Raw genomic sequence first — 25,658 nt, 5'->3', positions numbered from 1 at the left:
GGAGAGTTTTTTGGGGCTGGAAGGATGGGTGGGTTGTTGTTACTCAGGTTCATCAAGTAGATGAGAAAAAAGAAAACAACGTGTAATGAGAAACTAAGATTGTCGGTTGCTATAGTTTTGTGTGTTACTGGTAAGTGGGTCTATAATGTGTGTAAATTGCTCATAATTTTTCATGCTCAATCCTAAAGAAAATATGGGTTTTTTACACGATCTTATGTCTCCAAAGGGAATTGTCACACTGCATCCAGGGCTGGGCTTGCAGGACAACTTCTTTGCTAACAGGAATGCAACACCAACTTTAACGCTATCTATTGATAAAGTAGGAGAGTAAGTTAAATATTCATTTATACTACTGTAAAACTACATAGATGAGGCCTTCAAGGCTGAACTGGAAAAATTACATGACTTTGCAAGGAGTGGGAAAGGACAAAAGCACACACATCATGGTTTCTGTCATGATCCACGAGAATTTTTCAAGTTTGAAATCAGATTGCCACAACATATCCAAGCTGTAATGAATAAAACCAGGAAATCAGGAATAGCTGTAAGACCAAGAAAAAGTGTAGCAGCTATGAAATGCTGATTTAACAGAATCAAGAATACCATTTATTCTGTTAACAAGACATCATTTCACTGATTTTTTTTTTCCTCCCATTTCTCTCAGTGGTTAATCAAGGTTCAGCACGCCGTGGTAAAGATGTGTATAAGCACACAGGAGATGCAAGTTCCCTCATGCTTGTCAGGAAAATCCACAAATGCCAGAGAGGTTTATGTCCAAAAAGGAGACAGAGAAGTCCTGTAACTTTATCCTAATAAAGAGAGCGTCCACTGGGACACACAGATGCAGGGTTTTCTCTCCTGAGGTTTTTTGGGGGGGACAGCCTCCTTTTATCCTGAACTCCCGGCCGCACGTTGCCCTCTTCCTTTGCCCATCGCTGAGGCACTGGGAAGGTACAGCCTTCCCGATCCACCTGCCACATATTCCCCCCTTGAATCTACTATTTTACCCCAAAGTTCAGAAACCTAGGCTTGTGCTTGTCTGTTTCACAAGCCAAGCTGCCTGGGCTCTGCAACAAACCTGCTGCCAAAGTTAGAGACACCAACACCCATTTCAGAGACTTTAACACCCACACGTTCACCCTTCAAATCGTCTGTAAAGACACTGGCTTTCCTCTCTCGCTTGTCCTACGCTTCACGGCCTGGGCAACTCTCTCGTGGGTAACTCTCACAGCGCAGCTCCAAAGCGTGAAAGGCTCATGCTGCTACTGGTGCAAGAAGCGGCCACAGGTAATAAAGCACCACAAATTAAGGAGTTAAGGAGCTTAATGTCCGGGCCCTGCCGTTTAACCCTCAGCTGTTCGCCCCGCCGTTACCGAGGCGGTGCCGGAGGTGGGCGGGGCCAGCCGCGGGTGCGCGCGGCGCTCGCAGCGTGACGTAAGGTTCGGGGCGCACCAATGGGAGGCGGCGGCGGCGACGTTTGAACGGCGCGTGGCGGTAGTGGCGGGCGTGGGTGGTGCCGCCCCGCGGGGCCGAGCGGGCGCTCCTGCGCGTCCCGGGGGCCGAGCGGGGCACAGGGCACAGCCAGGTACAGCCGGGCCGCGGGGAGAGAGAGCTGGACGTGCGCGGAAGGGGGAGCACCGAGCTGCGGACGAGGGAAAATCCAGGCCGCTGCTGCGCCCGGATCCGTGCGGGCCTCCGCCGGGGACTCGGGCGGTCGCAGCCGGTCGAGGGGAAGGGCTCCGCTCTGCGTTCGCCCTTCCGAGGAGGTACGGCCGGCCGTGCTGGGTGCTGGGACGCTGTGCCTGCACTTAGAGGAGCCGGGGCCGGCTGCCGGCGCCTCGGGACACGCCAGGCGAGCTCTTGGCTCCGGCGCCGGTGTTTAAAGCCCGGCCTGGCCCTGCCGCGGGCACCGAGCGTTTTGCAGTTCAGCCTCCGCGCGGTCGGGACAGCGGCCTCGGTGAGAATGGCCAGAGCTGCCTGTCTTTTCCTGGCTGTGGGGCTTTGTTGCGTGTGTTCCTCCGCTTAAAACTGCCCCGAACTTCACTCGTCTCTCCCTGTGCCTTTTCCTTTGGCGTCGGGGGTGCGTGGTGCAACCCCAGCTTCATGGGTTCCTCACACTCTCTACTTTTAAAGGTAGAAGATGGCAGAATCCTCGAGAAAGTCCTTCAAAGACAGTCTGAGTGATATAAAACAACGTATGAGAGAGAAAAGAACTCAGAAATGGTTAAGGCTGGGTAAAACTACCCAGTTCTCCACCGTAAAGGCCAAAAGAGCAAGTAAGATGCTTAAATGTCTTAGGACTTATAATTTATTTGTTTTCTTTTCAATCCCATTTGAAACACTCACTGTTCTGTTGCAGACAACACCTCCAACAAAATGAAGGTCATTCAAGCAAACAACAGAGATTTGGCTCTGTCCTTGCAAGAACACAAGCTCAAACTGAGGGAAGCTGAAGCTACCATTCTTCAGCTAAGGAAAGAGTATCACATTTTGAAGGCTCAAATGTTTGACTTGCAAAGAAATCATAGGTTCCAGCAAGAACAAGGACATGTGGAGGTATTTGTAATAATAACTATATGAGCTGGTGAAGCTGAACATCAGAATATGTACCAATCCATTGACAGATATTTTTATGATCTTAAATGTTTCATAAAACATTAACTCAGTATGTTCAATGGGGATTTTTTTCACCTAATTTGGTATGCTGGTTCGGGTACCTTGACACATGGTAATGAATTTTTTTTCTCACTACTCTTTCTTATTTACCTAAAATAAGAAAGACTTTCATTTTTGTTAATTAAGATTTTATGTTTATTCTATCTTCTGTGAATTTTGTAGGGAGCTTATCACATGTGAAGGCACCTGACGGAGGTTTCTTCAGATTTTAGTTATAATGCTGATAAGTTTGTAGTTAATACTAGAGTATGATAGTAACAGTGTTACTGTTCTTCCTTTGCCCATTAGAACCGACTGTCGGCCTTGAATGAGATAATTTCCAAAGTCTCTCAGAATTTACTGGACTCAGTCACTCTCCTTGGCCCAGCAAAGAACTTGTGTTCCATAGATGTAGTAAGTGCCTTTTTGTCTTGAGGAGCAGGACTTCTGTTTCTGATTGCTTTCACTTCTTCCACCATAGCTGCACGTAGACTTTTAGATCTGAGCCCTAGTTCAGAGCAAGGACTAGTCCACAGTTCCCAGTATCCCGGGGTGCACACTGTGGGGGTGTGTCAATAAGTTATAAGTGGGACTGCTAGGCAGTGGTTGGAGCACCCTGATTTTCTGAGGCACAGTTCCTTCCCCTGTCTGCTTGCTGTAGGATTGAGCTGGGGATGAATGTGCTGATGTGCAGAGGCTGAGAAGGTGGCTGGCTAACACCCACGGCACTTGGTATTAGCTAGACAGAGAGTCAAGGTACTCTTTGATGCTTTTGGGGTAACTTGGCTATTGTCTAAAATTTGTTGATGGTGCAAACTTGTTTCAGCCATATAATCACAGTAAGATTTTGTTGACAGAATCAAAGAGTGCTTTCTTCGGGTCCTGGAAACAGTTGCAGTGTCACAGGACCAACACATTCAATGTAAGTATCATTGATTAATGCCTGTCTATCTTTGGAAAAATCTGTTACAGGAAGTTTAATTTTCTGACTGGAAAAAGGGAAGCAACACAGTGTAATGAAAACTGTTCCTTGTGTTAAAATCTACTGCTGTTCAGTAAATACTACTTTCGGTATTTTTCTCTAGAGAACCTCTAAAGTGTGTTCTAGAAGATGGTCCTGTACTTCCAAGTGGGATGGAAGCTGGTGGTGACAGAAATTCTTTGTCAAAGATCTGTATGGAATCTGAAAGTGACATTTCCTTTACCAAAATAATTCCAAGTGAAGGTAACTAAATCAAAGTATCAGATGTTGCTCTATTTTTGAATTAGGAAAACAATGTGTGAGTACAAGTTTAAAACATTGCTGCTTTTAAAGGAACTGATAAGTGACTTTCTGCTTCTTGTCATAAAGGGCAAATACTAATGCTGTCCACTGCTAAAATGTTTAAATGAAGATGTCCAGCAAAATGGGGAGGAATTTAAAACTGCTTTATCTTCTCTATAGCTACATCCAGTTTCATTATCTATCAAACAGTTCAACCAAGTAAAATTGCCTTTATACAGTCCTTGGCATTTATGAAATCAATAAAAACTTGTTAACAAAGCAAAATACTCAGGAAAATAAATGATCTGTAAATAACCTTCCAAAATGAACAGTTTAGAGGAAAATGCCAGTGTTATATTACCTAACTGCTTTCTGCATGGAAGCTATATTAAGCAGAGCTTATCTCAATTGCCAAATCCTAGATTATAAAAATCTGTGGAGAAAACGCAAAGAATAGTCTGAATTTTTGACAGGTTCAGAATTTTTGCACATCTTAACATGATTTTTCTGTTTGCCTTTAATATGACATTTTCCCTTCAATTATAAGGGCAGCCATCTGATTTTCATCTGAACAACACAGTGCCAGAGCTGGAAAATGTTTCTTCAAGTGTAAAGTTTGGATTTGGTAGTGTGTTACCAAAAAGTGTATCCACCAGACGTCACTTTTCGACGATGAGGAACCATGATGTAATTTGTACTGGTGTATTGGACCATTTAGAAGCACCTGATTCAGTAAAAGAACTTTCTGAACAGGATGAAATTAGGCTTGAGGAAAGTCTAGAGAAGTGTGCTACAGAAAATATAAATGCAGCTGTTCCTCACTTGAATGAAAGCAAGGTTGATTCAGAGCTGGCATTGAAGCAGAAAACTTCTGAAACTGCACAGTTCAAATTGAAACGTAATTCTGATCTTAAACAACCAGAGTGTAAAAGCAGAGAAAACCCTCAACGAAGGAAAGAAAAGCATCAGAAAGGAAAACTGGAATGGCCACTTAGTTCCCAACAAAGACCAGGAAAATTGGGTAAAAAGGCTTCTAAAGAAAAGCAGAATTTCTTGGGTGGCATCAGTGATGCTTATGACTTTCATTTGGAAGAGAGTGTCCATCTTACACCTTTTCGACAAAACAAGGTGAACAACAGTGATACTGAAGTGGAGGATGAAGAAGATTCAGCTGAAACCAATATCATTGAGTCAAGCAGTACTGCAGGGGACTCAGATGACAGCCTCTATGAGCCTTACAAGAGTAAATCAAAGAAAAGGCAAAGTTTGGTGGATGAGAGCCCTATGTCACCAATCCATCCAAGGCCAAGGTCTAAAAGATGTTTGGCACAGCGTGAGCAGAAGCTCTGTCATGAAGAAGAGACTGAAAACAAATCAAGTGATAAGTCTATTAGTAAGTACAGAAAGTGTTCTGTAATTGGTTTTGTTTTCTTGAAAGATAACATTGTTTAGGAGATTTAGGCTTTTTTATTATTTTTTTTTAATAGCAACTAAAAGAGTAGTGTTTTAAGAAAGGTTAGATTTTCTTTAAAGCTTGCTTATCTGAATGAACTGAACTGTGCCTAATTTCTTCACAGAGCAGCCTTCTGAGCCATCTCGTGGGCATCTCTGTGATGTTACCAATACAGCTGCAGTGCTCCCCAGCACTGGGGATGCAGAAATTGTCCCTGAAGGTGAAGGACCTCAGTCCCCAAAACGCAAGCGGCGAAGCTGTAGTGTTACTGTGAACTACAAAGAACCGAGTATTGTAGGGTAGGTGTCTTGACTTTTCAGTTTGACATGAAGTTCATGATGTTCCATCCAATAGAGGATTTGAAAAGCTTATTTAGATCTTGAAAACAAGACCTTAAAAAAAGAGCTCAAAGTACTCAAATTCTAAAGTTAATAATACAGCCTAGTTTGTGTGAAATGGAGCTTACTAGCTAAAAGTTATTATTTTGAGTGATGTAGGGAACAGAACTCATTTTGCCTTTTTTTTTTTTCTTTCAAACAGGAAACTCAGGAGAGGAGATCCATTTACAGATACAAAGTTCCTGTGTTCTCCAATTTTCAAGCTGAAAAAAGATGCTAAGCGACATTCTCGCAAGAAAGACTATGAAAATATCCAATGAGAAATTGGTTAGTTGTCTTTGAGATTCCCAGAAAAACCATGCTTCTGCCATGAAGAAAGTCATTTCCTGGATGAAGTATTTTGTTGCACAGTATGTTATATAAATATGTAAATATTTGTGTGTCTAGCGTTAAGGACATCAGATTAAGGGGGCCTGGATTTATTCTAGTGACTTATTTTTAATGATACAGATTGATTACTTTTATAACTGAAGTGATTCTATTCAAGCTCCTTTTGACCGGATCTGGGAGTATATGAGAAATCTCTGATGGATAAGATGGTGAATGTCATTGTATGGGTGAACTTCAGGCACTTAAACTGTTTTGAGCAGCAAGTATTTTTAATAACTGTGTTTGTACAGATCTTGTTTATGTGATGGCTGTAGTTTCATGTAGAATCTTATAATAAACATCTTAGTCTTTTGAAACAGCTCTGAGTGAATTGATGTTCTTTTGGCAGTTTCCATAGTTGCTCCAAAGGCACTAATGTCAGGAGTGGGCATAACAGGCCTGTGTATTCTGTGCTCATCTTATGTGGTGGCATAAGCACTGTTTAGAAGCAACTCTGCACCTGCAATTTGATTCTGTAGCTGCAGCTCTCAAATGCAGCAATTTAGGCTTAGTAGGTCCAGCATCGATGCAAGTTAGCAAGAAACAAAGCAATTTTTTTGTAAAGGTTAGTGAAGTAGGTTCCACTTGGATCCCAACTGTTGTGGGACATTCATAACAGTTAATAATAATTTTGTCCCTGCTTTGCCCAGTGCCTTTCCCAGAGGAAGAGATGGCACATTTGAGCTTGTGCTATTTAGTGCCACACTAGGCTGCATATGAGGACAACAGTGTTCTCAACTGTCCACCACTCAAACTACTTTCACTTTGCTTGAGACACTTAAGTCTTAATAGGTTTGTGAATACCCAAATGAAAGCTTCATTTTAAACACCTAATGGGAAAACTCAAAAACTACATGTTCTTCCTTTGTTTTATAAATCTGCCTGTCCTACTTCAATAGGTGCAAGATCTCTCCCTTTCACTAATACAACTATTACTTACTATTTTATTTGTAACTTTTTCCATGGCTCTCAATAATACTAATACTAGCTTCAGCTACTGAGCATTTGAAAACAGTTGTTCACAACACAGTCTTTGGATTTCCACTAGTCCTAGAATTCCAGTCTGGAATTCTAGGACTAGAGGAACTTAAGCAGAGTGGTTGAACTATAGTGTTAGAGCCTCGTCCTAATAATGCCAAGGTTGTGGGTCCTATCCCTGTATCAGCCATTCACATTAGAGGTGCACTTTATGATCCTTGAGGGTGTTCTGTGAACCTCAGGTGCTTTTTCAGGAAACAAATCTGCAACAGCTGTTTTAGCAGGGAGAGAAAAAGAGCAGGGTGATTGTAGAGCAGCCCAAGGCAGGTGTGGTGGGTCTGGGTAGTTTTTTTCTTACTGGACTGAGCAAGCTTTAAAAATTGAAGTGATGAATTGAAGTACCAAGTAATGAAAAAACAGAGACCAAAATAGGTAGGGTTTTGTACATATATAATTTAAAACTATTCTGTACCAGTACAATATATTAATTTGACAAATGTAAAGTTCATCAGCTGTTAAAGCATTTGCAAAACCACATATCCTACCATAACTTTATTGCACAGTATCTATGAAAATATTAATTCTTAAATTAGAAAACACGTTTCAATATAGAAGAGACAATCTGATTGAAAGACGATAAGAAAATCTACTCTGAAAATAACAAAAATTCACAGGTTACCAAGCTTAACAGGTGCATCTGTAGGCCCAATCTACAAAACAGGTTCATAGTATCCTGTTCTGGCTATTAAAGAAAAAGTACTCACTGTACCTTTGTTATAGATCCCAATGTAGGTCAGACTAAATTCATACAAAACACAATGGCAAGTCCAGCATTTACATTTTGAATACCTTGGGTACCACATTTACTACTTCTAGATAGTTCCTGACATCTCCTTGCTGAATTGATCTGTGATCTAACATTGCACAGGCATTTTGCAGGAATAGATTCTTTGACACAGCACAGGATTGGTTTTCTCTGTCTCATAACTTGAATTTTACCAGTATAACATCTGTAAATATAAAACACGAAGAATGAAAGTTTAATCTGTTTTTCACAAAAGCAGTTATAATTTACAAACTCTAATTAGAAAATGTCAAGGGACAGCTTTTTGGCCTGTACTGATCTCCATTAAGAATTTAAGTGTACCTCTTAACTGTAGTGTAAGCAGCAAAATGTATATATATTTTATGTATATATGAGTGTGTGTTCCTTTGGAAGGTATACTAAGAGTTGTATAATGTTAATATGTTTCTGGGTCTAAATAATCACAGTTAATATGCATTTACAATAAAGCTTGGTAGAAAATCCAGTTTACCACAGAGCCAAGTATCTAAGCTTGAAGCTGTCCTATGTTGCCTTCCTTTGTGTACAATAGTCTTATTTCTGCTGAACAACCTAAAGAATTTAGCAGTGAGGAGTAGTAAGTAGGGTGGATCATGAAGTGCAAAAAACCTTAACTCTACTGAGCCAATTAAAATTGTCTAGTAGATGCAAAGTAGTCTCTAAAGTTATTTTGGGTACTTATGTCCTGCATAAGCCAAGTCACTATGACATTGCACATCTAGCCAGATTTTTTTTTCTTTTTTCTTTTTTTTTTAAAGAGTGGTTATGAGATTACAATTTGCAGGTAAAATATTTATCAAAACTGAAAATTAATAGAAAAACTTGCATCTATCAAAGATCACAGGCAGTCCTTTTTCAGAACTGACTGCTCTTCTCTCACAGCTTCTCAACCAGCTGAGTGTTTCTTTTAAAAAATAATATCTTATAAAAAGATTCTACAAAGAAACAAGTGTTTCAGAACCCCCCCACACCTGTTGTTTTCCCTTACAATTTTCTTTTTTACTGGAAAAAAATAATAAAACTTTATCAAATAGGTACTGCATTAGGTAAGCTATAACATTAGGTGAGCTATAACATCTGTTGTCTGGGAATTTTCTTCATCTTCCCAAACATGTGCAACTTCCCCCATGTTTGTGGGGTTTCTGAGGCTGTAGCTGATAAACTTATTAGGAACATAAGGTAATCGGCACACAAAAGAAATATTCCATAATTAAATACATTATAAAGCATTTTAATAAAATAATTTTTGTAACTTCAGTATAATACATGTTTGCAAAACTAAAAGGGTTTTTAAAAGTGCTAAGTATTAAACAGAAATTTCTTAAAAGTCCCACAACTCAGATATAGAACGGCTTTCCCTGTCCATAACATAGGCACACTATTTGGTTGTAAAAAAGACAGTGTCACTTGTCAATTAATCCAGCTTCTTTAATTTTTGTGTAGAAGAATTTCTCCAGTATATTGGCACATTTGTAGTATTCGCTCTCGGGGGGGTTGTACTCTCTGCAGTTTGTAAAGACTCGCTGCAAGTCTGCCATGAATAATTTCTTAGACACGTAGTACCTGTTCTTGAGTCGCTCACTCATTGTTTTGAGATCTGCACAGAAGAAAAATAGATTAACAGCGTTGGATTCAAATACGTTTTGTGTGCAGTGTCCCTTCAGACTGATTTGCCATCTAACACGAACTGGCAAAGCTAGGATTTGGAATGGAAATTGCCTTCAACTCAGGCAGGGTCTGTATTTTAGTTTCAAAAGTAACTGAGCTGCTGGAACTAAGCAATATCTCACTGTAAGGATTAATTTATGTAGTGTTTATTTTTCATTCTTTAAAACATTAAAGCTTTTTTGTTCTGTTCTCATACTTAGAGCTCTGAGTTTTCTGTGGTTAGTAGATGTCCCTAATCCTCTTCTGACTGTCCTGAGACAACCTGTTCTCAGCTCTGCTGGAGGAGGCCTTAGGGGTATATGGGCAAAGAATTCAAACATCACAAAACATGTATGTTAAACTAAAATCCTTGCTGCTGTGCAAACACAGCAGAGAAGATACATTGGTCTACACTACAAGCAGGATTTGTAGCCTTGAAAAAAAAGATAAAATTTGTTCTACACTCTACATATATTTTTATTACCTCTTCAGAGTTTATAGTTTTATATCCTTTTTAAGAACCATGTGAGAACTGATCTCCCCTGCTTTCAGAGCATCATGCAAAACATTTACTTAAAGAACATTCTTTAAGAAGTGTTCTCCTTTATACTAAAATCAGTCATCCATAAAATATGTAAATGATCTGTGTTCTCCACATAGTCACTTTCCCAGTAATTCTCATCAAGCATTTAAAAATTCTGTCTACATTACAAGTGTTCTAGGAGTGAGTACAGGAATAGAAGTAGTGGGAGGTGTGCTGGATGCCTTGGCTTTTCTCACCTCAGATGCTCTAACTAGTTTTTAGCAATGCTTGAGCCAGGCATCAGCAGCACCTTTGTGAAACTGAAACAGAAGTAGTGGAAATGAAGAAGACAATGTCAATGAGTATTGCAAGGACATCAGAGACCAAAGACCTCCAATGCCAAGAAATTAAACTTTTTAACTTCAGATTTAAAAATATGGTTGTGTTTTTGTTTTGGTAATGATTTGGGGGGTTTTGGGGGGTGGGTTTGGTTTTTTTGAGGGGAATTTGAATTTATTAAAGGAGAAGAAATCCTTTCAAATTGACAAGACAAGATTATTTAAGGAAAGTTTAATGGATGCTCTCAAATACTTTTTCTAATGGTACAGAACTTGCCACTCTCTAGTTTTGCACAATATTTTGCAAAAGTAAAAGCTCATTCAGCTCCCTTTAAGTCTGAAATTCAGGTGCCTATACCTAAAGTAGATGTCCATAGACTAATTATAGCACCCAGCTGAGAAGGCTGTTCAGCTCGCCCTATAGCAAATGTTGCCTGGCTAGAGAGTTAAGCTGTTCTCCTCTAAGCACAGTGAAAGTTTGGTTCCATCTGTCACTCAGCCATACAGCTTTTGAATGGCAGATGAAAAGGGGAAAAAAACCCCAAAGAGTATTGCTTGATACAGCACCTGAAGAGCACTTAAAACAGGGTAAAAAAGCATTTCTACATGAGAACTGACCTTAGGAGGTAGTAAAAAAAAATTACAGCCATACGTCTCAAAAATTGTACCATTTAGTCTGTATACAAACATAAAGGCAACTGTTCTATCTTGTCTGAACAACTTTTTACAGTATCAGCCTGCTGGCAGGGAGAGCAGAAAGAAAGCTGAATTTATCACAAATCAAGGCACAGTTTAGTCATGCTGGGTTCCTTAGCTGAAAAAAAAAAGCAAAACTAAACCAAAGACTTCAGCTCAATCCTCAAAGTAAACTGCTGCCCCTACCTCTACTGTAATGCATCTGAACAAGAAAAGAACAGACAAGATTCCTACTTTGAGTTTGACAACCCAGGTAAGTTGTTTGTAACCACTGTTCAGATTAAACAGATTTCTGAGCTAGACCTCTCAGAAAAGCAGACAGAGAAAACTCTGCCACAGAAAGGGACTCACATTCCTTTTCTTCATTGGTAGAAAATAAATTTGTGTTGGGGGTACAGGAAGCCAGCGATTGGTTTATAAAGTATATGTACATCTGCTATTTGGGAAAGGTAATTTGAATATAAAAAAATAATTAAACTAATTTGATAGACATGGGCTTGGAGCCCATGCACAAAGCAACATGAACAAATACTTTTATTTTCTGAGAAACCGATAGCTAATAGCCTGCCATGAATCTGTATTTCATTCTCTAATGATATTAAGGGGTTCAGAAACTGTAATCAAAATGATAGAGGTGAGTATTGCACAAATGAGGAAGGAGTGCCAGAATTCAGTTTTAAATCTGGTGCAGTACAAATCAAGCATTCTTTTAGAGTATCACTGAATTATCATTGAAATTATGTGTCCCAGAAGTCAAAAGCTGGGTCATAAGAGAAGCAGTCAAAAGAAAAACATTAGCAGTTTTGTACTTCCCTTTGCAAGCAATCCTACACAAACAATAGCTGCATTACTTAGAAGTAAAAATAAATAAAGAAATAAATGTAACACCTCAGAAAACTGTGGCAGATCTAAAAGAAAAAGATAAAAGTTAGCTTAAAATTAGTTGCATGAAGCATTTTCCTAAACTCAAATTGGAGCAAAGTATTAAGACTTACTTAGAAAACCGTGTGACCTTTGAAAATATTTTGTCTATATGATTTAGAAATCTTAAATCTGTATTTGAAAGCAACTCAAATGCTCAGGTGTCCCTGAAAGCTTGCCTTCAGGTTTTTTAACATTATGAGTAGGATCTGCAGTAACCAGTTACCACACACAGGAACATATCCCTACAACTCACCTACACCAGCTGAGTCCTGAAAGCTTCCAGCTGATTGCACCATTTAAGAGTTTGTTAGAGCTCTCTAGGGCACACTAAGATTTCAGATAGGTACACCACACATGTTTCAGAGAGGTCACAGAGCACTCATCAATTTCAAACGACAGCATCACACTCTTGACACTTCACAGCTGCAAGGTATTCAGCTGCAAGTAACATATATCTTTTACCATAAAACAATCAGATTAAATTTTATCTGCTATGTCTGCAGCTATAATGATTTTTAAACTCTACTTAAAAAATGTTAATGGCATTACCCATGGGAAACCTTATAACTTCATAATATCCAGGAGCTTCTGTTCTCTTCACGGGTTCCATGAAGGGCCAAGCGCTTTGATGGCTCTTTGGTAAAGAAAAAAGTAAGGTATCTAATATGGAAACTAGATATTGGAAATCATTTAAAAATCTTTACAGAAAGTAAACTAGAGCTAGCACTCACCTTGACTTGCTGCAGGATGGTTTTTAACGTGCTGTAAAGTTGATCTGGATCCTTGGACTCCTTACTTGAAGGAAATATAAATACAAAAAGATTAGTTTGAGTCCCTTATCTTTGTTCCTACTATTTGCATCTTATCTAAAAGCAACTCCAAAGTTTCAAGCATTTTATGGAAGAAATAAAATTTAAAACAAGCAAACAAACCCAAACAAGAATCCTCAAAAAAGAACCCCACTACCCAAACCACACTTGCCCATAACAAAAAATAAAATTAAAAATACCACCAAAAAGCCACTTAAGAACTCATCTCTTGTAGATTATTTGATTCCCAGTGGATGGAAGGAAATATCAAGTGACATTGTTGTTTAAAGACTTTTCTCAAAGGAATATCCCAACTGCTTCAACATTTTAGTTTGTGTAGCACTTACCCTCTTTCTTTTCCGCTTGGTTTCCAGCCAGTCTCTCCTGTACACCAACAACATGAGATATTACATGGGAACTACAGTAGGTCAAAACATTAACTGAGTTATTGCAACTCAAAGCCATTTCAGCACTACTGCAGTAAAATGGGTTTGTTTTAATAAAAGCTACTCCTAATAAATAACATAACCATCTAGCCCACAGCTCCATTTAATTTCCTACATGATTCTTCCACCAGACTGCTGAAAAGATTTTACCATATTTCTATATGAAACACATTTCTTTTCAATAATTCAATACATATTTTACTGCAACCCACCCCTGTAAAGAATAATCATGACAAAGTTATCCAATCTGATTCCTCAGGGACAACGAATAAATTGCAGAAAAGCATAACCAAAAAAAAGTCCCCCAAAATATGATACTTAATTATTTTTAATTCTGTTTTGTCCTGTACGTTCATGCCTAGCACAGAAATCATTGTTGTTCAGGAGTACAGTGCATTAAAATGGTGCCAGAGGGAAAATGCTGCCTACAAATCAAAGATACAAATCAAAGAGCAATCACATATAAGTAAAATTATACACACGTACAGAAAACAGGATCAGCCTGGGATGCCTTGGGGAAATCTCAAAGACAGCAGTTGTAATGGAAGCACAACAATCTTCACAGAAATCAAATCAGCAGACCAAAACAATTACATTCTAATCAAAAAGAACTATGTGACTACATTAATATTTCTAGTCTTGGACCTTTCTTGGGCTATTCTGCTTCTGTTCTACATTAAAAGAGTTTGATACATACTAATTCCAGGAATGCTCTCTATAGGAATCTGCCGTACTCCATCTTTGAAGCAAGAGAGGCCAGGATAAACTTTTCGGATTTGAGCTTGTTTTCTTTCTATGAGTTTTTTAATGATCTGTAATAAAGCAGCAGAGAAAACAAAAAATAATTTATTTGGTCTAAAGTCACCCAGAAGATTAATGCAAAACTGTGATGAACAGAAACATTCTTACTTCCTAACTTTGCAATCCTTTTCCATGAAGCTGAAAATAGAGCTGAGCTACCTGAGCAAACACTGATTCTGCAAATGAAGCTACTAGGTCTCTCAGCTATTTTGGCACAAATCTAGAAAGAAAGGAGTCATTGCTGGCTCTATTGATCACAAGCTGCACAGCTCTTGGGAAGACTGGAGCAGAAGCAGAGAAGGAAATTTTCTGGAAGAAAGTTTGAGAATGGGCTATAAAATTTTAACAGCTGGAACTTCTGAAGTGCTTCAGCACAGCTGGTCAAAAATTTCAAGGCACATACTGAATGCATATATTTTTACATGTACATACATGTTCATATTCAAAATTTTAGAAATTATTCACTTCAAAGTCTCCATATATCTATCTGTAGGAGTTGCTTATGTATCAATCAAAGATTGATACATAAAAAATCTTTCATGAGAGTAAGATTTTCTCTGGAGGATGTCAGAATGATGCCACGCTTCAGAATCAAAATTCTACTTGCTTTGCAAATGCTAGGGAAAGGCTTTTCCCACTCCTGGGTACATTCTATTTTACTTTGCAATCCCATTACCTCAAATTCTAAGCAATTTTCTTTGGTGGTCTTGATACCCAATTAGATACTTATCTAAGCTTTGTGTGTCTTGGATATGTGACTTTCAAAACTTCGTAACTTGGAGTAAACAAATGCACAGCCATGCACACTGCCAGTCTGATAGAATAATTTCTTTGGAAATAATAAAAATGGACATATTTTTATTTTTAAGGACCTTCACTCCCTCATACAGAGTATTTCCTCTCAAAGAAGAGGAAAAAGATAAATTCAGACTTTTTTTAACAAAATTAAAAAGTCAGGTTTGAACAACCTTGAAAGAACAAATTATACATAGTGTTTCTTTAAAAAACAAGGAAAGTATTTAAAAACAAGCGGGAGCGTCATAAATATTTTGCTAATAAACTGCTTTATTATATAGAATATTATTAAGGACTAAATAAAAAACAACCCACATAAAATCCAAAGAGGGACAGACTGGAAATTAAGACAGTCCACCCTTGATTTATATATTTTGAAAATGGCAGAAAAAAGAATCCTCTTCCTTTCAAGTAAAACAGGCCATGCAATACAAACACCCCATTTAAATGTCAGTCTAATGAACACTACTGATATGGGAGGGAAGGAATTGACAAAGTCATTAAAGAAATCAACCTCACAAGATTTTGCTTAGTTAACTACCACAAAATTGAACTGTGAATTACTTCTCAAAATACCAGGACTTTAACAGTCTTGCTCTTGTTAAGTCAGCAAGTTAGAATTTGATGCTTCAACTACAAAATTTTGGCACTGGGACTTGAATGAAGGGATTATTCTAATTAATAAAAGTATGTACTCAAATTTAAGCACCAAAGCAAGAAGAGAGCTAACCCAGCACCCACTGAACTCTTTCTAAACATCTGCATAGAGAGTAACATTCAACATTTCATTTCAACCTTCACCTCTTTTTGCTTTTTGATGATGACAGAAAATTCCGTGTAGGGGATCCTTGGATTTAATTCACATCCCATTAATGTGGCACCCTCATAATCCTTGATGTAGCCAACATATTTTGCTTTTGGTACTTTAATATCTTTGGAGAAACCCTGACAAAGAGGAAAAAAAAAGAACTTATATTGTCATTATGCCATTTTCCTTTTACATGTTTGTTTTAACTGAAATGAATGAGAATTGAGAACCAGATTCATCATAATGTTAAAATACAAAAAATACAACAGTGAGTTACAGACCATGGTTCAGTGTCAGTGTTGCATAAACCTTCTCGTGGGAGGCAATTGATAAAAGAACAGTTAATTGCTAAGAAGGGCAATAGGGGAGATTGTACTCCGTTTGAATGTGTGAAGAGTAGATTGTACCAGTTTTATATGCAGAACCATAGAACTGGCTGGAAGGAACTTGAAGAGGTCATTTAGCCCCATCTCAGCTCAGAACAGGTCTCATCATATCTGGCTGATCAAGGCCATGACCAGTCCTGAATATTGTAAAAGGACAGAGAATCCACCACCTCCCTCAGCAACATTTTTCAGTATTTCACCACTCTCAGGACAGGAAAGGAAAAAAAATTTCTTCTACCTGGTTGCAATTTCCCACTATTCAGGTCATCTTCACTGCCTAATGCTGTACACCTCTGAGAAAAATCTGACTCAATTTTGCTGACCAGATAGTTGACACCTGTTTATCAAATCTATTTGACAGAACAGACATTGCCATCTTTCCTGAATTTGAACCTCATGCTTCAAATCAGGAGGAGCTGTAAGTGCAGGTCAGGTAAGTTTTTATCTGTCACAGGTATGCCTATTCCTTCTTTATACTTCTTATAGAATCAGTGAATGAACTGACATTTTACTAGTTTTTAGACTAGACAAATTATAGACTATACCATATACTTATGTTATTATGATAGATAATTCTATCAAACTAAAATGTATTAGAAGCCAAAAACATTACCCAAGATGAGCACATTTTATCTATAAAAAATACACATGTAAAATTGTACTATATATTTTATCCAATTACTTTGTCATGCCTAGTTATTTAGCCAACCCTACTAGATACAAAACTTCTTGCACAAAGTAATTTCTTGCATTGAACTTACTTGTTTTTTGAAGTAGCCGATAGCATATTCATCTGCATATGTGAGAAAGTTGAGAATGTTGTGTTTGATGTGGTACTCCTTCAGATGGTTCATTAGGTGAGTCCCATAACCCTGGGTGAAACATAGCAGGAAAAAGCCATGACAAAGCCTCTGGGGACTGCACATATTAGAACCTGTGGACCCTGGGTTATTACACACTGTTTTTCAAAATGCAATCTTTCCTTCCGATCCTGTTTAAAAGAGTTTCTCTTAATTAACTGGGTGTTGCACACTCAAGAACAAACTCTTTTGAGCCTTGTAGGGGTACCTTTGTGACCCAGCATGGAAGTTGTAATTCAAGGTGCCCACCTCTTTTTTTTTTTTTGTTCCTCTTTTAAATTAGATATCAACCATCAAAATCACATACTTCACCCATAACAAAACTGCACATACTGTAACAATAGAGCATCTTTTCTGAGCCATGTCACTTCAAAACTACAAAGCAGTAACAATACTGAAATTATTCCAGTGTTCTGTGCATCTCTAGCAAAACAGTCTTTGCCTCAAAGGATTTATTATCTAAGCTTATCATAAGCATAAAAAGGAACAGTGAACAATTACCATAATAAGGAGCAGAAAATTATAGGGTCCACAATCAAATAAACAGCTACACCTTCTGACTGCACACAGGTATGATTTCCACTTAAATTCAGCCCCAAAGTAAACAACAGGTTGCATTTATTCACATTGCCAAGGAAGCTATAGTCATCCCCTTCTGCTGTGATATGAAGAAATGTAAAATAGATAGGTAATCCCATAATAGTGTTTTGTTCCTGCAAATGTTTCAATTTTCTCATCATGCAGACTAACAGGACACTTAGAGAAACATATATGGATTCCTTTTGGGTACTCTGCTCTTGAAAACTGGGAAAATTTTTACTTATGTAAAAAAGCCAGAAAAAAAATGACTTAGAAAATACAAACTTCTGATTTAATTTACAATTTCATAGACCCAAATATGGCAAGTGCCAGATAGGAAACTAAGCCACAGACAGTAATACTTAAAATTATTTTGTAACGGGGGACCAAACTACCTAAAAACCAATTCAATTTGTATGGGAAAACAATTCCTATATTTTTTTTACTCCAGCCTCAAATTGAATTAAAATAGGAATATATTTTTCCTAAGACCTGGAAGGTCACCCATGTGACCTTTTTTTTTCTCAGTTACCTGTTGACAGGGCCAGCTCACTCAGAGCAAAAAGCAGGAAGGCAAATTTTCAGAAACACTCAACTGATACAGCAAAGCACCCAGAGGATAAAAGAATAAATAGTGTGCTATGCAGTCCTGGTTGCAATCTGATGGGTCAGAATTATCTGCTCTATTATTTTGAAAGATTATTCCTAGAAAATCACAACACACCTTTGGCAGCCTCACCTGTGTAGTGCAGTTAAGCACAACGTAGGCATATTCTGCAAGGATTTGCATTTGTTAAAACACTCTGAATGCTGACAGGTCATTGCTTAATGTAGGGAAATGCTCCTCTCTAACACCAGAATAAAATCAAATATAACCTGAGTATTAACAGTTGTTACAGACTTTCAATCCCACTGTGTTACTCTTTTGCACCAGGGTGTACAATTTTTGCATGTTAACTGCTATACACTCTGAGTTAGGCCACATCTCAGCTCTTGCTTCTTGAAATGAAAATCATGAAGCTAGAGCACCATCTAAAGGCAAAACACTGAACCAAATGGTAACTAGCTGGAAAAGCTGGAGGAATCTCATGTATTCATAGTGCTTTGTATTCTTTCAACACAATTCTCAAAATTCTGAGAAAATGCTGTGGCATTAACTCAAAAAAGAGTGTACAGAATTGACCCTGTACTTATTTTGAGATGTAAAACTACACCTAATTTTTTTATTATATCTCATTTAGATTGAATTTATGTAATGTCACAAAGTGCTTGAACACAAATGACTGCCCCGCACAAGCAATACATATTTCAGTCAACCACGAGGTGTTACACTAGACAGAGACACAGCTACTGGGGACAGAGGCATGAAAATTCCAAGAATGGCAGACTACTGGCCACTATTGCTCTGCTGAGAAAAATTTTATTTAATTAATTAAATACAGGTAATCCTACTATTACAAAGATGATGCTAAATCTGCACATTTTAGTTTGGTTTTTGTATATTTTATTCAGAATTGCTGTATCTTTCAAAATCTATTTCTGTCTGGCAACTCAGCAGGGTATTCAACATGACTAAAAGTATTAGGAGCACATGCAGTGGGTGAATGGGACTCAAATCCATTTAATAAACACTAGTAATACAGAATTCTTTTTACCTTGACTTGCTCATTGGAAGTCACAGCACAGAAAACAATCTCTGTAAATCCTTGGGAGGGGAACATCCGGAAGCAGATACCACCGATAACACGACCATCTTTTATTAATGCAAGGGTTTTATGTTTCCTGAGCAGACAAAAATAACAATCACTTTAATTCATGCACATAGTATATCAAGTGCCATTAACCTTCCTTTTTCAGAAACTTGATTCACTTCTTTCCATGATGATAATGCAATTCTGTATGCCTCCTAAGTTAGCCACTGTATCTATAGAAGAGTTGTTACTTTAATACCATGCTTTCAGTTTACCATAAAAGTGATCAACATAGAGCAAGCTCCTGGCTTGGCCAAGTATGCTGAGATACTCAGGTAATGCCCAATAAATAAAAGTTGTATTGCTTTCATTGAATCTATTGTTGATAGTTACACCATTGCACAGTTCTCAGGGTGATTTTATCCTGAGTAAATTAGAAATTAATGGAGTTACAGGAGAGCAAGTCCTTTCTAAGGGATTCCTGTTTTCTTGCATGCACTCTCCATAGTTAAGCTATCAGTCTCAAATACAGCTGATGAAGTAAGAGAGGACATTTCTTATTTCTAATCACACACTCAGACCAGAATAAATATCCATTTCTGTTGCACTTATAATGATTGCCAGGAAAGATGTAGCAAGGTGCAATCTCAACTCTAATGTCAAGGATAAGGAATTTTAGTACGATTATCAAGGTGCGAAAACAGTGCACCATCCTTTAGATTATTCAAGACACAGTAACATATAAATCATATAAATGATACAGTCAATATACAGATGATGTATTTTGGGGAAAAAAGTTTGTGCCAAAAGTGACCCCCTGCCAAAAAGCCCAAAGAGTAGTTATATATGCCACCACTGAAGATTTCATACATATTATATATTCTTTTTTTCTTGTACATATTTTAGTGCTTTTTTAAACTTGTGGAATGACAGCAGCAATGCAGTAGCTTGAGCTTTTGTGGTGGTTTCACCCTGGCTGGATGCCAGGTGCCCACCAAAGCTGTTCTATAACTCCTCTCCTCAGCTGGACAGGGTAGACAAAATGTAATGAAAGACTCATGAGCTGAGGTAAGAGCAGGAAGAAATAATTCAACAATTACCACCACAGGCCAAACAGACTTCACTTGGGGAAATTAGCTGAATTTACTACCAATCAAAATCAGAGCAGGATGACAGAAAGTAAAACAAATCCTAAACCTACCTTTCCCTTCCTCCTTCCTGATTCTCTACCTTCTCTCCCAAGCAGTGCAGGGGGGTGGGGAATGGGGTTATGGTCAGCTCACCACATGCTGTCTATGTCACAGTTTCCTCCTCAGGCAGAGGAGTTCTTCCCCTGCTCCAGTGTAGCCCCTCCCATGGGCTACAGTCCTTCAGGAACTGCAGTGGCACGGGTCCCTTTCCATAGAGACACAAGTCCTGCCAGCAAAGCTGTTCAGGCAGGTAGTGTGGGCAACTCTCTTCACAGGTCACAGGATCTGCCAGGAGGCTGCTCCAGGGTGGGCTTCCCACAGGGCCACAGCTTTCCTTCAGGCATCCACCTCCTCCAGCATGGGGCTCCTTCACAGGCTGCAGAGGGACGCGAGCCTCCCCAGGGCGTTCACCATGGAAGGGTAAACTGCTGGAGCAGTTCATGGAGAACTGCAGCTTGTGGGAAGGACCCATGTTGGAGAAGTTCATGGAGAACTGTTTGTCATGGGAGGGACTCCATACTGGGGAAGGGAGAGAGTGTGGGAAGTCGTTCCTTGCGGAGGAAGAAGAAGCAGACACCACATGGGAACTGAGTGTGGCCTCCATTCCCCATCCCCCAGCACTGTTTGGGGGAAGAAGGCAGAGAATCATGAATGCAGCTAAGCTTAGGAAGAAGGGACATGGGGCAAAAATATTAAGATGTAGTTTTTATTTTCTCATTATCCTATTCTGATTTGATTTGTAAAACATTAAAGTAATTTCATCAAGTTGAGTCTATTTTGCCTGTGATAGTTATCAGTGAGTGATCACTCCTTGTCCTTCTATCCAAGAATTTTGTACTTTCTCTCCCCTGTCCAGCTGAGGAGGGGAGCAATAGAGCAGGTTTTGTGGAAATCTGGCATCCAGCCAATGCCAACCCATCACGGTCCCACAACAAGAAGCCACTTATTATTAATGCAGCCACCAAGATGGCACTTGGGTACAACCCAGTTAGATTGACCAGGAGTTATGAGGGCTTGAAAAGATGGCAAAAGTGTAGCAGAGGCAGAGCTGCTCTCCACCCCTCCTCTGCTGCAAACAGCACCAGACTCCCTCTGCCTCACAGGGCAGCCCCCTGTCCAAGGATACCCACGGATCAAAGACCAAGCGGGTGATGTATTCTTTCGGCATCCGAGGCAGCTGATGGGAGAACACGTTCTGCAAACCAACCAGCCACATCATGATCTTCTTGTTGGGCTTCTGGTTCAGGGAGTTGCCAACCACGTGGAATTCAATCACCCCCCTGCGCTCCTCCAGCCTCGCTGCCTCGTCCCGGGCCGAGTGTGCTGAGAGGAAGTTGGTCTGCACCACAAAAACGAGGAACAAAATCACAGTTTTGAGATTTCACATCCTCTGACAGAACAGCTTTAATGAACAAACAAATAAACCCCACTCTCTTTTTCCAACAGAACTGCCAATGACTGCCTTTGTAATGTAGCTTTGCAGAAGGGCCACCATCAAATAAGACAGATGTAAGTCTACTCTACAGTCTACAAAGGCCAATCTGAATTTATGTTGATAAAGATTAGATAACAACAGCAATGGTTATGACTCAAAAAGTTCCAAAACCCCTTGAGGGATAGCACACATCCAGTTGAAGCCTATGCCACTAAGTCTTCATATTTGCTTTACTCTTATCCAGATTGGGCATTACTTGTGGATTCGCCTAAACATACTGCAAATCACACATTTCAATGGCAGCACAGGAAAAGTAGGTCCTTTTCATTTTACTAGTGCTTTCCACTATCTCTGCCACTACTGTAAGAGCCTAAAAAAAAGATTTCAATTCCTACAGAATTTGCTGTTACATATCTAGCAATTGCATCTATATATCTAAATGCAGATTAAATTAATACAGGAAATTTATTTAGCTTATTTTTTTCAAGATCATTTTACAATGCCAAAACATCTCTGTATGCACATACTGTTTACTTTTTTGAGCAAAGTTTGGCTGCTGGGTTTCTAGTCACTGCCAGCCCCAACAGCCAGGCTGGCACAGCATTTGTAATATGCAGAGCCATCAGTCACAGTGCATAGTTTGAATAAGAAATGTAGGTGGTTCCAAATCTTCAGCAGTTTCTAGCTAAATCTTGGCAAATGAGCTGCTGGCAAAACATAGCCTGGCAGAGAGAACAGAAGGAGGAAAAGCCAGCCAAGGAAAAAAAAGTGCAATTCTGAGCATGGCACAATTCCGCAATTCTGTTTGTTTTTCTCTTCCAGCCGAAAAAAAAAAGAGCAACTGGGGAAGACAGAGCAAATAACTGTTTAGATCAGTTTCTGCACCAGAGAGAGGTTTTTACTTTGGATCTTTCATTCTGTTGCAATACTTGAACCCTATTTAACCTTAACAAATCACCTTTTTTTAACATTAACAAATTTTTTATTTAAAAATTTAAAAAAAAAATTTAAGGTAAAAAAATTTAAGGTTAAACTGCTGGAGCAGCCTGTGAAGAACTGCAGCCTGTGGGAAGGACCCATGTTGGAGAAGTACATGGAGAACTGTCTGTCATGAGAGGGACCCCATACTGGAGCAGGGAGAGAGTGTGTGAAGTCCTTCCCTGTGGAGGAAGCAGCAGACACCACAATGGGAACTGACTGTGGCCCCATTCCCCATCCCCCAGCACTGTTTGGGGGAGAAGGCAGAGAATCATGAATGCAGCTAAGCTTGAGAAGAAGGGAGGCATGGGGCAAAGGTATTTTAAGATATAGTTTTTTATTTTCTCATTATCCTATTCTGATTTGATTTGTAAAAATCTGTTAAGGTTAAAAAAAATTTGCCTTTTTAAACCATTCTGTAACAAAAGCACCTTGCAGGATAACCTGAGATCTATGTTCTTACTATCAATAGCTCACAAGTCTCTTTCCTAACTGTACACAACACATTAAAAAACTGTAGAACTATTTTTCATGTTTATGATGTATTTCACCAGTATTTTTTGTTCACCAAATCATACCCTTTCAAAGTCTATTTTTCTTGACAGGACTCTTAGCTTATCACATTCTATCCATGTGGAACATTTACTAAGAACAGACCATTCACAAACAGACCATTTGCAACACCAAGCCTATATCTCACCTCTGGCCCAAGCATTGCTGTAGGATCTGTAATTGTTGACATTACTTCATTGATTAACTCAATAGGGATATCTCCTACAACCCTTGGTCTCTTCGAATCCTCCAGAGAATAGGGTTCATTATTTTTTCTCTTTTCCCCTATAAAACAAAACTCGGACAAATTAGAATTTACCAAAATGTCACAAACAAGCACTATGAAGTCTAGCATATCCTGTAGTTTATATGAAAAGTTTGAGGTTGGGGTTTTTTTGTTGTTTTTGTTTGTTTCTTGGTGGTTTTTTATCCCTATAGACAAAGAGAAAGAAAAATAAATGAAATCTGGAAAATATTTATCACTTCTCAATTTCCACTTTGCATTGGGGTATTAGCATGAAGCAGGAAAAATATACCTCTCCTTCCACTACACCTCTGTGAATTCACAGTTAAACCATTTGCTTTTTCTTTTTCTTCAAAATCCTCTGCATGGAACCTCTGTGCAACTGTCTGGGAAGATCAGTGCTCAATACACAAATTTCTTGATAACACAAAATCCCCCTTTTAGGATTCACTGGAACTAAGTATCCATCATATAATTCTTTCACCTCTTCTAAAACCAAGCAGCACATACAGTATGATGTGTCATACCTATTAAAAATCCATATAAAGTTTCCAAATCAAAATTTACCAAGTTAATTATTAACTGCCCTACTGACTGCAGAGCCACATGTATTATACAGCAAAAGAAACTAGTTAAATTCATAGAAGAACAGTCCACCAAGGACTAGCAGAGGTACAGCAACAGAGATCCAGCTGCTAGCTCAGGATTATCCCACTCATTCCCACTTCTGAGGGACAAGTTGAGAAATGACCTCATGGAAAACTGCAGTTTAGGAGCTGCCCTAAGTTTCTCTGTAGTGAACACTGAGACTCAAAATTGACTTTGGTTTTGGTTTTTCTCCTTCACTGAGGACTCACTTTACATAAGCTTGGGATCATCTCTCTGACCTAGCAACCTCTCTTGACAGGCTCATTAATCCTGAGATGTTTGAAAAAGGATTTATTAGGAGAATTTATGCATCCACCAACTCTTTTCCTTATAAGGGTTTTTTTTCTCTTTGACCTAACCTCAATTCAGGTTTTAAATTTAACCTAGTTGGTCTGTCTGTGTTTTTCTTCACTGCTCAAATGTATGCATTTTCAGTACTTGAAAGATTGAAAAACCCAAATGTGATGGCTCCTTCTACTCCACCATTATTTAAATGAAACCTCTCCTCATGGCTTATAATAGATGTACTCCAAAGAAAGTATTTTTCAAAAACCTCTGACACCACCAGACCTGTCCCCATTTAATTTAATTTAAACAAACCAATTGGTTTTTGTTGCAAATACAGTTGTGATTTCTGTTAGTTAAACATTACCATAGTGGAGAAAAAGGTATGTCTGTGTAAATCTTTCAGCAAAAACACCTCAAGTTTGCTAATGTAGAGTGAAGGCAAAGGTTACCATTTACTGCAACTACTGATAATATGAACAGAAGTCAAAAGGCAAGGCTCCTTCTCCATTACCTAAGTTTGGGTCAAGGGCAGAAGAAACTTTACAAGCTGGACTCATATTCCCACTGTTGGATTGCTCCAGAGATGAAGGACTTGCACTGTATGCAACAGATCTTGCAACAGGAGGCGGACTGATAACTGCAGTGACATAAAAAACAAACAAGAAAAAATCAGGTCACGGAACGCATTCTGGTGCTGATGGAAACACTGTCACAAAGATGGACACCCACCACCCAAAAAGTAACAGTGAACACTGTGCAACAGAGCAGTGCCACCAGTTCCCAAGTAGAGATATCAAAGCTTTATCTCAGTGCATTTTTCTAAACTGAATTCTACCTAAGGAGGGACTGCTGGATAACAGGGATTGCAAACATCAAGCTTCATTAGTTCGCAGTGCTGAGCAGAAGCTAAGAAAACAAACTTCTTTCACATACCTGCCAAGCCTGCTGGCATTTAGCTTCATGAAAAGGTTTTTTGTAGGGCTCTATTGAAAAGCAAAAACTCATAATTCAGCTCCATCTATCCAATTTAGAGTGCTCTAAGACTGGTTGGACAAATCA

At 38.9% G+C, this 25,658-nt stretch overlaps 2 protein-coding genes across 2 annotated transcripts in view; one reads left to right on the top strand and one right to left on the bottom strand.

Moving 5' to 3' along the window:
- Window positions 1–1,668: 1,668 nt before the first annotated feature.
- SGO1 (shugoshin 1) lies at window positions 1,669–6,447 on the top strand. The gene is made up of 9 exons (XM_036406714.1): window positions 1,669–1,766; window positions 2,134–2,276; window positions 2,360–2,556; window positions 2,965–3,069; window positions 3,513–3,577; window positions 3,741–3,880; window positions 4,467–5,312; window positions 5,497–5,671; window positions 5,913–6,447. Exons 2-9 carry the CDS (start codon window positions 2,141–2,143, stop codon window positions 6,028–6,030), a joined length of 1,782 nt encoding a protein of 593 aa, XP_036262607.1. The 5' UTR covers window positions 1,669–1,766; window positions 2,134–2,140; the 3' UTR covers window positions 6,031–6,447.
- A 1,103-nt stretch (window positions 6,448–7,550) lies between these two features.
- KAT2B (lysine acetyltransferase 2B) overlaps window positions 7,551–25,658 on the bottom strand; it is a 40,499-nt gene continuing 22,391 nt past the window's right edge. Inside the window, exons 8-18 of the mRNA XM_036405371.2 lie at window positions 25,111–25,236; window positions 23,568–23,704; window positions 21,585–21,793; window positions 19,229–19,355; window positions 16,896–17,006; window positions 15,742–15,885; window positions 14,042–14,156; window positions 13,246–13,282; window positions 12,821–12,884; window positions 12,639–12,723; window positions 7,551–9,558 (exon numbers count right to left, since the gene is read on the bottom strand). Of these exons, the coding sequence (XP_036261264.1) occupies window positions 9,365–9,558; window positions 12,639–12,723; window positions 12,821–12,884; window positions 13,246–13,282; window positions 14,042–14,156; window positions 15,742–15,885; window positions 16,896–17,006; window positions 19,229–19,355; window positions 21,585–21,793; window positions 23,568–23,704; window positions 25,111–25,236 (1,349 nt within the window). The 3' untranslated portion in view covers window positions 7,551–9,364. The remainder of the gene's footprint in view (window positions 9,559–12,638; window positions 12,724–12,820; window positions 12,885–13,245; window positions 13,283–14,041; window positions 14,157–15,741; window positions 15,886–16,895; window positions 17,007–19,228; window positions 19,356–21,584; window positions 21,794–23,567; window positions 23,705–25,110; window positions 25,237–25,658) is intronic.

Source organism: Molothrus ater, chromosome 1 (genome assembly GCF_012460135.2).
Source record: "Molothrus ater isolate BHLD 08-10-18 breed brown headed cowbird chromosome 1, BPBGC_Mater_1.1, whole genome shotgun sequence".
Lineage (NCBI taxonomy): Eukaryota > Metazoa > Chordata > Aves > Passeriformes > Icteridae > Molothrus > Molothrus ater.
Note: the sequence above shows the minus strand (reverse complement) of the source record. Positions and strands in the feature narration are given on the sequence as shown.